The following is a 15462-nucleotide window of genomic DNA, read 5'->3' on the forward strand; positions in this document are numbered from 1 at the left end:
AAATAACTATTGTTAATTTTTTCCATATATGTCTACATGTGGAAGGATTTGAAAAAAAAAAACACCACATGAACCTTTAACCAACTAATAACACACTATTAATAAAATTATTATTATTTAAAATATAAAATAACTATATATATTTTGTAATATAAATTTTCAAACAATTCATTATTTTATTTAAATTTATTAAAAATAATTTTAAAAATTAAATTTATAATATCATCTAACAAAACAAGAGTTCAAATCCTATGATTGGTTTTGCAAATATAATGATGCACCTGCTCAGGGTTTGTCTCAATCATCTTTAGCTCCTACCGCTGGTGGCTAGGGTTTGAGTAGTAATTATGGTATAAATCCAAGTGTAATGGGAAACTATGGATCTCATCGGGCTTGCAATGTTTGAGTGTTTACCAATTACCATAACGCTCAAATTGGACATTCTCGAGTCCACTTCTGCAGCTTAGCCTCAAGGACACGATATAACTTTGGATCTTCAACAACTAACTAATTGGTCAATTTCAGGCCCGAAACTGTCTCGTACCAATTGTTATAGCACTTGGACTTGCACAATCAAGAACGACATGGCTTGGTCCCTCAAAAGATCCTCAAGTTGAGAAAAAGTATAGACAAAATGAGTTTTGGCGATGACAAAGGACACATATTTTAGCCCGACCCATTGTTTGAGGATCAACCAATCTTTAAAAAAAATGGAGTTTGCGCGGTCCAAATCAGGAGAGATTGTAAAATTATTATGGTCTATGATATAAAAAATGGGGAATGGAACACTCTTAGACGAATTCCCGAAAGTTTCATAATCACTGATTTTGTTAATGTTCTCCAATTTCACGATCGCAAGGATTCTCATATTTAGAAAGTGAAAAATAACGGAAAATTCAACTATAGTTTATCTTGGACATTGCTCGCACTAGGGAAAATCTATTGACTAACATCATATTGTGTGGTCTAAAAAATCAATCCACAACACCAATTCATTCATTGGCTTACTTTCCGAGAAAGATTGACATCACATAACCGTTCTCGAAAAAAAATTAGGTTATGTTATTTAAAAAAAAAGTAGATACAATCTTAGTAACTAAAATAATAAGGAAAACAAATAAGACATAACAAAATATTTACTTCGAATTGAATTGTAACCTAAATAATAATCAATAAAAATATTTATCAACATTTTAGTTAATGTTTAATAGTTTAGGTCAAACTTTCAAATCTTTTAATTTTTAAAGTGTATACTAAAATTTTGACAAGACTAGTACATGATGTATATTTGCATTTTATAATTATTATTTCAATTCATAATTTTTTTAATAATTAAAATTGAGTTATCAAATAAACAAAATTCAGTATTCAAAAAATAATCTTCAAAATTTGAGTAAGTGGAACTGTGAAAGAGTTTTATATATTTGACAAAAGAAAATATAGTTTTTGATATTGGATCTTTTATTCCAAATTACACATCTTATAATTTTAATCTAGAAAAATAATTATGATAAATAACTAAATTATTATATTGTTAACAAAACAAAATAAATAAATAAAATTATTGAATCTTTTAGAAAAAAAAAAAAGAAAGTAAAAAGAGAATCATTCATATATTGATGTGGGACGCATTTTGCTTGTTGGAAATAGGTTTTCTTATCAGTCCCTTTCTCTCTCTCTCTCTTTGGGTGCATCTTATCGCAAGGTGAGCTATAATGGTTTTTTGTTTTTCTCATCTAAATCAACCGTTCTTAACTTGATTTATAGATTTGATGATCTACTTCTTCTTTAGTTTATGTTCTACATACTGGGTTTAATCGGAATAGATTTTGTTAGTCGGAGTTATAGGGATTTGAACCAAGTTCACTAGTCGTACTGCGAATTCATTCATTAATCGATTTGGGTTTTTGATTTAATCAAACAAAAGGTGAAGACTAAACTTGGGTTATGGTTGATTTTTTTGTTTGTTTGTTTAGTTAGTTAGGGTTAGTTGACAATTTTTAGCAAGCTAAGATTGGGTGATTTTCATCGTCTTTTTCATCTGTGTTTTGTGTCTGATTCAGGTCTTTTTACAATGACGGATCCTTCAAAAGTCATTCATGTTCGCAATGTGGGTCACGAGATTTCAGAGGTAGTTTCTCTAAACAGTTCTAGCTTTTATAAAATGGATGAAATTCTTATGTCTTTTTTTAGGTATATTGTCATCTAACATATGTTCTTGTTTTATTTAGAATGACTTGCTTCTACTCTTCCAGCCATTTGGGGTCATCACTAAGCTTGTGATGCTTCGAGCAAAAAATCAGGTTTTTCCTCTATCTTTTTAGGTCTATTCTTAAAGAGTAAATTTCATTTTTCTGAATTGTATTTTATAGGCACTCCTTCAAATGCAAGATGTTCCATCAGCTATTACTGCATTACAATTCTATGCAAATGTTCAACCGGCCATAAGGTATCATACATAACATAAGAGTGTTCTCTATTTCATTCGTTACCCGGAAGATATGTTCAATTTACTTACAAACTTATATTCATATCCAGGGGACGAAATGTCTATGTCCAATTCTCATCACATCAGGAACTAACAACTATTGATCAGAATTCACAAACTCGAGCTGAAGAGGTTAGTTCCTTTCCACTTTTTAATATTTTACGAACTTGATTTGTTGGACCTTGATTGGTATGTATTTGTTTTCACAACTCTGATTTGGTTTTCAGTCAAACACTATTAAACCCTAATATTTTTCAATGTTAATTGTATACTGGTTTATTGTTTGGGGGAAGTATGCATTACGAAAGAGATAGAATCATAGAAGAACTACTACACATTTAAGAAAGCTTTAGCACAACTAAAGGAAATGATGACTTAAGACAATAGTGTTAGGCCAAAAAAATGTCAACTGAAAGTGAGGATGGCCTAAAAGACAATCCATTTGGAAACACTTTTTATGGTAGATAACTCATTTGGATGTGGATTGAGATTAGATCACATTTGACAACCAAATTAATCATACACATTAAATTTTTTGAAACCTATTAAGAAATTGTTTCCAGATAGATAGGCCTATTATTCTAACACCTTGTGATTCATCCATCTGAATCCAGAGACATAAAAATAAGTGTTTTCAAATAAGGTGTTCAGTTGATAATATGAGTGTATTTCTTTGTCATTATGTATTCTATATTCAAGCATACAAAAAGAATTGATTTGGTATAACAATATGGTTTCTGAATCGTTCTTCTATTACTCTCTATTCATTTCTTTTCTTTTCTCTTCTCTTTCACCTGTTTCTATGTCGCTCTGCTGCTGTTGGGTACAAATCTGGATATACAACAGCCCAATCGAATTCTCTTAGTTACAGTTCATCACATGCAATACCCTATTACTGTGGAAGTGCTGCACCAAGTGTTTAAGTCGCACGGGTTTGTGGAAAAGATCGTCACGTTTCAGAAGTCCGCTGGTCAGCTTCTCCAAGTTTCTGTTCTTCGCCCTCTCTTTCATTTCTTTTCTTTTCTTATTCTATTAAGAGAGATGATATATGTAAAGATCTTACACCTTTTTTCATTAGAAAATCTGTTCCATACAATCTGATTTGATAAGACTATTGAGATCTTCCATGCATATTATAAAAAAATAAAATAAATGGTCTGGTATTGTATTTTTCTCAAGTGTCTATTTATTTTGCAGGTTTTCAAGCACTTATACAGTTTGAGTCACGTCAGAGTTCTTCTGATGCTAGAAATTCACTTCAGGTATATGTAATTTTATTCACATGTTTATAAGTCAAACAAAATATATAGTTTTGAAAAGCTAACCGCAATCATACATCAAAATAGGGGCGTAACATTTACGATGGCTGCTGTCAGCTGGACATTCAGTTCTCAAAGTAAGTTTTTGAGACATTCTAGTGCTACTGCTTGTTTGTTAGTTTATAATGGTTTTACTCTATTGACATTCTCTGCTTTAATTCAGCCTTGATGAACTACAAGTGAACTACAATAATGAGAGATCAAGGTAATTCTGCTATTTATTTGCCTTCAATCAATCAATCAATCTATCATATATATATATATATATCGATATGTTTTGCTTTTGTAATTTTACTTTTAACCTCTTTCTGTATTATAATAGGGATTTCACAAATTCGGCATTGCCTTCTGAACCTAAGGGCAGACCCTCACAGGTAACAAATAATTTATTTTGTCCATATAAATTGCTGATAATAGGTCTTGTTTGATGAATCCCCTTATCCCGTCATCATTCAAATCAGAATTACTAAATGTCATTACTTAATATATTTTTTATAATAAATTTTGAAATATTAAATATATTTTTTATAAATTTTTTTGAAATATTTTAATCATTTAACCCAAATAATCCTATATCAAACAAGTAACCCTATATCACACAAGCTCTTGGCATTCATCTGTTTATAATTTTCATTTTCAGGCTGGGTATGGAGACATGGGAGGTATGTGTTAAATTTCAAGCATCTGATGCCAATTGATGCTGCGATTTGATGAAAAATTTCAACTGATATTGTAATATATTTTTTTATTTTTGATTGCAGCTGGATTTCCACAGGTGAGATTATTTAACGTCTTTTCATATACTCTTTTATTTTTTCAGTCTTTATTATTGTGTGTTTTGTTGTAGATGGGAAATGCTGCTGCTGTTGCAGCTGCCTTTGGAGGAGGTTTACCTCCAGGAATAAGCGGGACAAACGACAGGTGTACCGTTCTTGTATCGAACTTCAATACTGATGTAAGTCTCACCCTTGTTATACAAATGAGTGAATTGGTATTTATTAATTGTAAATTGTGTGTGTGCAGAAGATGGATGAGAATAAGCTGTTCAACCTGTTTTCAATTTACGGAAACATTGTAAGAATCAAGCTGCTACGCAATAAACCCGATCACGCACTAGTCCAGATGGGGGATGGTTTCCAGGCGGAGTTAGCCGTTCATTTCTTAAAGGTTGGTTTTTGTTTGTACCAGTTTTTCCAAATATAAAAATGGTGAGAAAAAGAGGGGGGACTGAGTAGGTGAAATGAAATTGAAACAGGGTACAACTGTGTTTGGGAAGCGTTTGGAAGTGAATTTCTCAAAGCATCCAACAATCACAACTGGTGCAGACACGCACGAATACAGCAACTCAAATCTGAACCGTTTTAACAGAAATGCTGCGAAGAACTATCGGTACTGTTGCTCGCCTACGAAAATGATTCACATTTCGAGTATCCCCCAGGATGTGACGGAGGATGAGATTGTGGCGTATTTTGAAGAACATGGGGTGATCCTGAACACAAAGGTGTTTGAGATGAATAATAAGAAGCAGGCTCTTGTCATGTTCGAGACGGAGGAGCAGGCCACTGAAGCCCTCGTGTCTAAGCATGCTACCACTTTAGATGCTTCTGTCATTCGTATATCCTTTTCTCAGTTGCACAACATCTAGTGTCACTTGTTGCTTTTTATCTCATCTAAATAACACACTACAACTGTTTCTATCTCCTTTACTTTTCAAACTGTTTGTGAGATTTTGCCTTCTGATTGATTGATTATTGGAACAACTATCTTCTTTTTATTGTAACATTATTATTATTATTGTCTGTCCTGAGTTATATGGTGTATAATTTAGTCAATTGTTTTTCTAAATAAATAAACAAACAAACAAGGATAAGCAATCTTGACAAAAGACTTAAGTAGTGTAGGCTGTGTAGCAAGAAATGTTAAACTTTTTCTTAACAAATCAAAACCTAGTAGAGTAGGGAAATTAATCATTATTGTATTTACAATACAATCAAATATAATGTATGTTGAAAGAGTCGACAAATACATCCAAATTTTCATTTGCTCACATCATTCTGTTTAAGGGTATCCTCTCATTCAGACGATGAGATGTTGACAATGGCGAAATAACTTGTGGCATTGTCATTCCAACCGACACAATTATCTCTGCAAATTTACAAGGGACAAATTAATCAAAATTTAATAACACAACTTTAACATTCCCAAAAGAAAATACTAAATTGGATACTAAAATACACTCTATTAATACACTTTTAAGTCTATTAACAGTTTCTAACTAATTATATATTTCAACTAATGTGATTAAGCCAATGTTGGCAAGTATATATATTTTTGAAAACCAGGGTTTATTCCCTGGAGGACACCACACACTTTCCAACAAAGCGTTTTTAGTGGGAATCTAAAGAAAACCAAGAAAAGAAGGTGTAACAAACCTGAAGAATTAATATATAATACTAAAGAGATACTGTTGCAGGATAAAGGTTTCAAACTAATCACATTATTAATATATAATACTTTGATATATATATATATATATCAAAGGGAACCACAATCTAATCTAAGAGAGCTTGTTGACTGTGTGGATAATTAATGTATGAAGGCAAAGAAAGAGAGGTAAGAAAGAACTGACTGACCTATTCCTTCTCGAATCGATAAATTAGGCCTTATGATCTCCTTGGAATTGACTAGGAATATGTCTCCAATGTATAAATGATTTGTTGGAACATAAACACTGCATAGTTCCTCATCTCCACTATCTCTCTGCAATCAACCAATTCAAATTTATTCTCAACACCAACTCAATGTAATTTTACAATAATATAAATGAAACCAATTCACATATTGATGGATAATAAATAAATAAAAAATAACCTAGGCTTCATTAAGGGCAGCTTAAATGGGATTATGTCAAGTGATCCCAAAACATATGGACTGTTTTATTGCCTGAATGTCAACCATTGTAAAGATCTAATGACGGACATTTAAATAATTATCATGGTTTTCAGATTATACCGATAAAGTATATACTATATTGTATTAAAAAACGTTTAGTTTTGAAACCATAATCCAAATCCCAAATAGCCTAAGTTAACCAACTCAAACAAGTTTCTACTATGGAAAGTGTAGACTGTGGAAAACGAATTCCTACTACATAGGAATTAAGAAGCGGGCTTTATTATCTCCTTTTCAGTAGGAACTAACTTAGTAGTGGTAACTTCTTACTTGTACAAATATACATGTAACTAACTGATTCATTAATACACAATCATCACAGGCTTTTTACCCTCTTAAAAATTCTTTTGTGAACCATCACAGACAAACAATGTAAAAAAAACAAATCAAGTACCACAGAAAAATTCATGAAGACTTACCCACCACAAGTCCATGTAACTTATGAAAATAATGTAAGCCAAGTGCTCTACATTTTTTAGCCCATACATCAATAAATCAAATTCCAAAGAAATAAGAAATTCTATCTTTCTGTAGCCAATTAATCCATATAAATCAGAGTTTGGCAAATGGTCCACAACTCACAAACATATGTAAGGAAATAAGTACCTGGAGAACAACTGTTGATGTAATAAAACCAAATGCATATTCACCAACTCGTGGATGACGGATTATGGCTACCTCCTTGAAAGCACTGATATTTTTATCTGTAAAGTAAAAGTGGAATGTAAGCACTTCATCATCTAGCCTTCAGGTTTGAACTCAAAACAAAATATCTAAAATCCTTGGTCTTTATTGCAAATATATGAACTTTGAAGCAGTATCAAGAAGAATGGTCTATATGCCAAATATGAATCCTATTTAAGCAATATCTCATCAAATTTAATATAAGAAACAAAAATATCTCAGAAATTTCTTGTCCTAGAAATATAAAATGGATACTAGAGAGATGTGAAGCAATATAAATAGAATACCAGAAAATATTGAACTGGTATTTCAAAGCAAGACGACTAAAAGATGAATTTGTCATCTAATTTATCTTATTATTAGTTTTCTAGATTATGGTTGCTCTTGTCATCTAGATGATGGTAAACTATCCATCTACTATTGCAAATACAATAGAACATCACTGAAAATTTAATACAATCAGCATTGACACTACCTGGAGAAATAGCTCCACTAATTTGCTTGGACGCTGAATATATGTGCTTCATGAAGGGCATTTTCTTAATAAACCATTCTCCAATCCAGAAAATGGTGGCACCCAACCATGATGAAGCAAAAATACCCACAAAGATGATGAAAATCAATGATGTCAAAAATCCAAGACCTGCCAAAAAGGAGATAATATTAGCATTGAAAATATTTACCTTGCAACATATATTTGGTTACAGCTTTTTGTGTGTTAAATAGACTCCAGATATGCGTTTAGCAACAGTATTAGTTATGTAATGTTCATACATTTGGGACATAATGAACTACCACGAATTTACTATTATAACTTCTCATATCCTCTCTGTACCGACTCTACAAAATCTATATATAATAGAAACTTAACTTCAGCATTTGTTAAAGTTCTTATCTTGTAATCAACAATAGACTCGGGTCAATTTTCCTAATAATCGTTATAGGTGGATATTTAGAAATAGTAAATGAAATATTTTCAACATAATTAAAAGACTACAGTGGCACATACAATTATAACTTTAAATGACAAAATTCAAGTATCTCAATAAGAGGTGTCCATAAAAATGACAATGTGATGCTTACACATTAGTCACATCACAGACATGTCATATTAAAAGCTTCTGGTTTTAAGATCACAGCTAAATCAGAATTTAGCTGGTCAGATTATATTTTCTATTTTTGTTAATTTTTAGGAAGTAACGATTTCCCTTTTGTTTGACAAATTTTTAATCAAGTATAAAATAAAAACCACAAGCATCAGCGACAAAAGCTGTAGATAAAATTCTCTTTATAAAATAAATGTGAGAAACTGGGCTTCCAGAAACATTGAGTGTGTCACTTTAACACCTTCCAGAGTATATTTAATGCCTACAAGGAGCTAACATATTATATTCACAGATTATTCCTCAATTTTCAATACCTGTCATTGATTTTTCTTCCTAGGAAATTCTATGTCACTAGACAAATTTGTGACTCAACACGTGAAACATGCATTTTCTACCAGCCTAACAGAAAGAAAAAATAAATGTTGTTATTCTATAGCTTACCAAATACGTCAACCCCAAGTCTTTCATATATGGGACTGAAGAAACCATCAACAAACTGAATAAACCACCAGGTGACAAAAAAAGTGACAGCTACTGGAAAAAGAACCACACTGAAATTCCAAGTTCAGATACATATCAAATTGCAGAAAGAATAAAGAAAATAAACAGTAATGTTCAGTTATTTAATTACCATCCCGTCATGAACTTCTTTGAAACCCAACTTTGTAGAACAGCATAGCAAGCCTGGTGACATGTTATGGCCAAATAGATGAGTTAAAAATTAACTATAAATCAGAACCTAGATTATCCATTAAAATAACCAATTGGTTGTGCTGTGCATCACTTTTATTGGTCTACTCTTTTTTCTCTCCTTATTACATAATTTTTCATTCTTTGTAGATTTTCATTTGATAATATCCAATCAATTAATAGTTTCTCAACAAACAAAAAAGGATCAAATCAATTAATATAATGTTTTCGATTTGTTTTATTTAAATGGATCAATTCTTTCACTATAAGCTCATAAAAAGTTCAATACAATGCCTTTTCTTAACGGTAGCCATACAATTGAATACCTTAAAAACTGTGGTATTGTTTTAAGCCATATAAACAAAGTGAAACAAAATCCTTGATCCCCATTAGCAAACATGACCTTGGATCCAGTTGATAGATGTTTATTTTGCCCCACTAGACACTTAGACACAGCACACATGAAACATATTGTTCCTATGCTGAAATACCCTAAACCAAATGTGAGGAACAAACCATGATCATCAAAAGCCTTCATATTTTCCTTCCCTTTCATCATAGATACTAGATTAAGCTCAAACCAGTAACTTAACATTGCGCATCTTGGAATAAGAATAGCAAGGAAAATGATCCAATACAATTACATAAGATGAATGCATGCTCTTAAGTCTGAACAGATCCAGGGAAATGTTGCCTGTTTCAGAAGTCTTTTCAATGATAACTAAGAGCTTATATAAGTAGTCACAATTTAATTGATCAAAACTAAGCATCACATGCAATTGTGAGCTTATCTTCTCCTCAATCCTTCTGATCCCGTCCATAAATGTTCATTAGAAATGGTCTACTACTATCGCTAAACGTCCTCAATTTACTTTGCTAAAACAACTGATATTAACGAAAATAGTGCCGGTACACAGAAGATTTGCAAGAGCTATGTCATTGTAAAGTTAAACAAGTAACTGGACACAAATCGGATCCAGGAGTTGGTCGATTTAACAAAAAGAAAAGAAACACAGTCCATCATCAAGTCAATCGTGCGGAAAGAGTAGTCAAGTCTACAGAAATAGATAATCATTGAGAAGAGATAAAAAATTGACCTTCCGAGTGGAGGAATTAGGGGAACCGGGAGGTGACTTTTCAGGATCCTCGGGATCGTTACCGGAATGCCCGGTCGCAACCGACGTCGATTCCATGCCCTCCATCATCTAACTGTTAGAAGGAGAGAGCGAGAAATTGGACTTGTGTGTTACTTTATCGCGAGTTGACCAGTTATTTCTCCTTCGCTGTTTTCATTTTTTTTTTCCGAAGCTTACCTATATTTTAAGAAAAAACCTTGTAACTTTGTAAGGATACAAATAAGATCACACTTTTAAAATGTAAAAAAAATTAAAAAAATAATTTAAATGCATAAGCTTGAAACAATATATAAAAACACAAGAAAAAAAGAACACAAGAGATACAGATTTATAGTGGTTCATTCAAATTGAGTTACGTGCACTTTAGTCATCACAAAATTTTTGCCTCACATTTTATCTCTCTAGAATTATCTCTCATCCTTGTAAATCATTAATAATCACATATTTATAGAGTAAACGTTTAAGTAATAAACCTAAATAACTCTTAGTCAGACCCAAGTCCAAAACTAAATACAAACCCAATAAACTCTAATTAACACTTATGGAGTTTATTATAAGTGTAAGCTCCATAACTCAACAATCTCCCACTTGGAGACTAACTTCATCATCTCTCGATTGGTAGCGGCTTTTCCATCCGGTGTCTTAACGAAGAAGACCAACTGAAGTTGCACACAACTTTAGTTTCTCATCTGTCACAACTTTCGTTATCATATCAGCTGGATTCTCACTCCTGAAAAATCTTCTCAAAAGCTAATACTTCATCTTCTAAAGCTGACCGGATGAAATGATAACGAACCTAAATATGCTTTGTCCTTCCATGCAGGGCCGTCTCGTTCATTTTTGGGGCTTAGGCGATCTAAGATTTGGGGCCTAAATTTTAGAGAGAGAGAGAGGGAGCCGAGTAAAATAAAACATAATTTTTTTATAGTACTGCATAAAATTTTTTTAGAGAGAGAGAGAGCCGAGTACAAAGAAACATAAAACATGATTTTTTTTATAGTACTGCATAATTTTTTTTGGGCCTTCTTAATTTTGGGGCCCTTGGCGGTGGCCCATCTTGCCCACCTTAATAGCCGACCCTGCTTCCATGATAAATTGGATTCTTTGCCAAATGAATGACACTCTGACTGTCGCATTGCAACACACTTCCCTCGTAGTCTTGACCCAATTCTCGCAAAAAGGGTTGTAACCACATCATCTCCTTAGCAACCTCTGTCACAACAGCATACGATTCCTCACAACTAGAAAGAGACAATATTCTGTAATTTTGAAACCTAATTGATACCTCCTAGAGTATAAATGTACAATGTTGTGCTCATCCTAATATCAACATCACCACCATTGTCAGCATCAACATATCTTTCCAAACCCATATTAGACTTTCGAAAATACAAAGTGAGACCCGTACTTCCTCTTAAGTATCGTAGTATACACTTTACTATTTCCCAATGTTGTCTACCCGGGTTGCTCATGAACCTGCTAACAACTCCCATTGCATGTGTAATGTTTGGTCTTGTGCAAACCATCGCATATATAATACAACCAATGACAGAGGCATGCAGAACAATGACCATGTAATTTTTCTCTTCCTCTGTTGAAGGCGAATGATCTTTAGATAGTCTGAAGTGACTAGCTAAGGATGTAGTAACTGGTTTTGCATCATACAAGTTGAACATGCTAAGAACTTTCTTCACATATTTTTCTTGTGAAAGCTTGAGAACTTATTCATCCCTGAAAATTCTCATCCCAATGATTTATTTTGCAGCATCCAAATCCTTCATTGCAAACTTTTCAGACAACTCTTTCAGACAACTTTTTTTGAGCTTGTTAATCTCATACAAGTTTGCTCCAATAATCAACATGTCATTAACGTAGAGGAGCATAAGAATGTACGACTTATCAAACCTCTTGATATAACAACAATGAGCAATACTACTTAAAGCCAAAGGAAACAGATTCACAAAAAACATATTCAAGTGCGGCTTTGGAGCAGTAGTTTACAATATTTGATAGGAACGTAATGCGAGAGTCTATGGCAGAACCCGTAGAAGTATTAAAGAATTATGGAGAGACATAGTCTCGAATTGTGGCGCACTTGCGGGAACGTGAATATCAACAAAAAATGGAATTTATTGTTTACTAAAATTATTAGAAACGAAAATATTGTAATCAGATAGTTCATTTACATTTTTGCTTTTATTTAGAATGACACGACTTCAAAATCATTCTAGGTTTGTCTAGAATGATCTCTTAAACTCGTGGTTTTTTTCCCGTTCTTGGGATTTTTTAATGAAATGATGCTAAGTTATTTTTCCAAAAAAAAACAACAATGATCAGTTTAACACCTCAGAAAATTGTTACTTTTCATGAAGCTATCGAACTTATTGTTACTTTTCATGAAACTTTTCAGACAACTCTTTCAGACAACTTTTTTTTGAGCTTGTTAATCTCATACAAGTTTGCTCCAACAATCAACATGTCATTAACGTAGAGGAGCATAAAAATGTACGACTTATCAAACCTCTTGATATAACAACAATGAGCAATACTACTTAAAGCCAAAGGAAACAGATTCACAAAAAACATATTCAAGTGCGGCTTTGGAGTAGTAGTTTACAATATTTGATAGGAACGTAATGCGAGAGTCTATGGCAGAACCCGTAGAAGTGTTAAAGAATTATGGAGAGACATAGTCTCGAATTGTGGCGCACTTGCGGGAACGTGAATATCAACAAAAATTGGAATTTACTGTTTACTAAAATTATTAGAAACGAAAATATTGTAATCAGATAGTTCATTTACATTTTTGCTTTTATTTAGAATGATACGACTTCAAAATCATTCTAGGTTTGTCTAGAATGATCTCTTAAACTCGTGGTTTTTTCCCGTTCTTGGGATTTTTTAATGAAATGATGCTAAGTTATTTTTCCAAAAAAAACAACAATGATCAGTTTAACACCTCAGAAAATTGTTACTTTTCATGAAGCTATCGAACTTATTGTACCATTACCTTGGAACCTGTTTCAAATCATACAGACTCTTCTGAAGCATACACACGAGCTCATCTTTTTCTTTGACTTCAAATCCTTTTGGTTGTCGCATATAAATCTCTTCATTTAAATCACCATGAGAAAACACAGTTTTGACATCCATTTTTTGAAGATGAAGATCTTCTTTCACAACCAAACTCAAAATAGTTCTGATTGTCATCAATTTAACCATTGGAGAGAAGATCTCATTATAGTCAATACCTTCTTTCTGTTGAAATCCTTTCACAACCAACCTTGCCTTGTACCTCATGGTTTTATCATGTTCTTCTTTAATTCTGAAGATCCATTTGTTGTGAAATACTTTCTTTCCCCTTGGTAGCTTAGTGAGCTCCCAAGTCTAATTCAACATCAAAGATTCCATCTCATCTTTCATCGCAGACTCCCACTTAATCGATTCATCAGATTGTATTGCTTCCTGATAGCATTCAGGTTCATCTCTATCTATCAATAAGATATAGTTCAGAGATAGAGACCACCTCTCAAATGATTTTCGATTCCTTGACGATCTTCTCAACTGTATAACCGGTGTTTGCTGATTTACCTCTGGGGCCATGTTCTCAACGATTTCATCTTCAATAACACATTGTTCTTCTTCGATAATCGATATATATTCAGCTAAAAATTCTTTCAAATCGACTGTACCAGTCTCTTCCAACTTGGAATCACCATATAATGTCTTCCCAACACAATATTTGTAGAGAACTTGTTCATTGAAGGTAACATTACTGCTACGAATGATCTTCCGACTTTAATTATCCCAGAAACGATAACTAAACTCGATATCACCATAACCAATGAAAAAACATTTATTAGACTTTGGATCAAGCTTTCTCCTATCACATTCATTAATATGAACATATGATAAACAACCAAACACTTTCAAATAAGAAATGTTTACATTTTTATTGCTCCAGGTTTCTTCAGGAATTTTGAATTCAAGAGAAATAGAGGGTCCCCTGTTTATTAAGTATGTAGTAGTATTGATAACTTCTGCCTAGAAGGTTTTAGGCAGCCATGCATGCAATCTCATGCTTTTAGCACGCTCGTTCAATGTTCGATTCATTCATTCAACTACTCCATTCTCTTGAGGCGTTCGGGAAACAATCTTTACCATACTGATCCCATTCACAACACAATACTCTTTGAAATCTGAATTGATATATTCACCTTTGTTGTCGGATCTCAAACACTTAACTTTCTGATTTGTTTCATTTTCAACCATAGCCTTCTATTTCTTGAAAATAACAAATACTCTAGACTTGTGCTTCATAAAATATACTTATACATTTCTTGTCGAATCATCTATAAACGTCACGTAGTATTGTGATCCGCCAATAGAAGAAACAAGTGCAGGTCCCCACACATCAGTGTGTACCAACTCTAGCTTTTCTTTCTTGAGCTCCTTCCCAATCTTTAAAAAACTCACCCGTTTATGTTTTCCAAGAATGCAGTTTTAACATAACTGATGTTCAACAGACTTCAGTTTTAGAATCTGTTCATTCTTCAAAAGAATTTTCATCCCTTTTTTGCTCATATGGCCTAACCTACAATGCCACAACTCACTGTTCTTCGAGTCATCAACTACAGCAACAACTGTTTATTTACATGTTGAAGTCATGTATAACGTTCTAGTTTTGTGACTCGAGCAACAACTATTGCTCTTTTAGTCACCTTCCACGCACCATTTCCACAACTGAAATTGTGACCTTTTTCATCAAGTTGTGTAACAAAAATCAGATTGCGCATTAAACCTGTAATGTATCTCACCTTATTAATCTTCTAAACAAAACCAATTTCCATCTTCAATTTGATATCCCCATTCCAACAATATACAGTGGCTCACCATATATGAGATAAACTTTCCCACAGTTTCTAGTCACATAATTCTCCATTAATTCTTTATGGGTAGTGGTGTAGAAAGACGCTACCGAGTCCAAAACCCATTAATCTATCTGGCTATCAACAAACAGAAGTAACGCATCAGTGATAGTTTCTGTAACAACGTTGGCTGCATAATTTTTATCATCATTGTTTCTC

The 15462-nt window shown here is 33.0% G+C and overlaps 2 protein-coding genes across 2 annotated transcripts; one reads left to right on the forward strand and one right to left on the reverse strand.

Moving 5' to 3' along the window:
* The first annotated feature begins 1680 nt into the window (after positions 1-1680).
* Positions 1681-5606, forward strand: LOC124928815 (polypyrimidine tract-binding protein homolog 3). Its single transcript, XM_047469067.1, has 15 exons — positions 1681-1705; positions 2064-2131; positions 2232-2303; positions 2373-2449; positions 2539-2620; positions 3335-3458; positions 3686-3750; positions 3835-3884; positions 3971-4012; positions 4130-4181; positions 4448-4469; positions 4569-4582; positions 4655-4762; positions 4831-4974; positions 5063-5606. The coding sequence occupies exons 2-15, from the start codon at positions 2075-2077 to the stop codon at positions 5450-5452; spliced, it is 1299 nt and encodes a 432-aa protein (XP_047325023.1). The 5' UTR covers positions 1681-1705; positions 2064-2074; the 3' UTR covers positions 5453-5606.
* A 110-nt stretch (positions 5607-5716) lies between these two features.
* LOC124928814 (protein LIKE COV 2) lies at positions 5717-10531 on the reverse strand. The gene is made up of 7 exons (XM_047469066.1): positions 10337-10531; positions 9181-9233; positions 8991-9100; positions 7919-8086; positions 7366-7463; positions 6441-6567; positions 5717-5952 (listed from the first exon to the last, which is right to left on the reverse strand). The coding sequence occupies exons 1-7, from the start codon at positions 10442-10444 to the stop codon at positions 5852-5854; spliced, it is 765 nt and encodes a 254-aa protein (XP_047325022.1). The 5' UTR covers positions 10445-10531; the 3' UTR covers positions 5717-5851.
* Positions 10532-15462: the final 4931 nt, after the last annotated feature.

Source organism: Impatiens glandulifera, chromosome 3, assembly GCF_907164915.1.
Source record: "Impatiens glandulifera chromosome 3, dImpGla2.1, whole genome shotgun sequence".
NCBI classification, from domain to species: domain Eukaryota; kingdom Viridiplantae; phylum Streptophyta; class Magnoliopsida; order Ericales; family Balsaminaceae; genus Impatiens; species Impatiens glandulifera.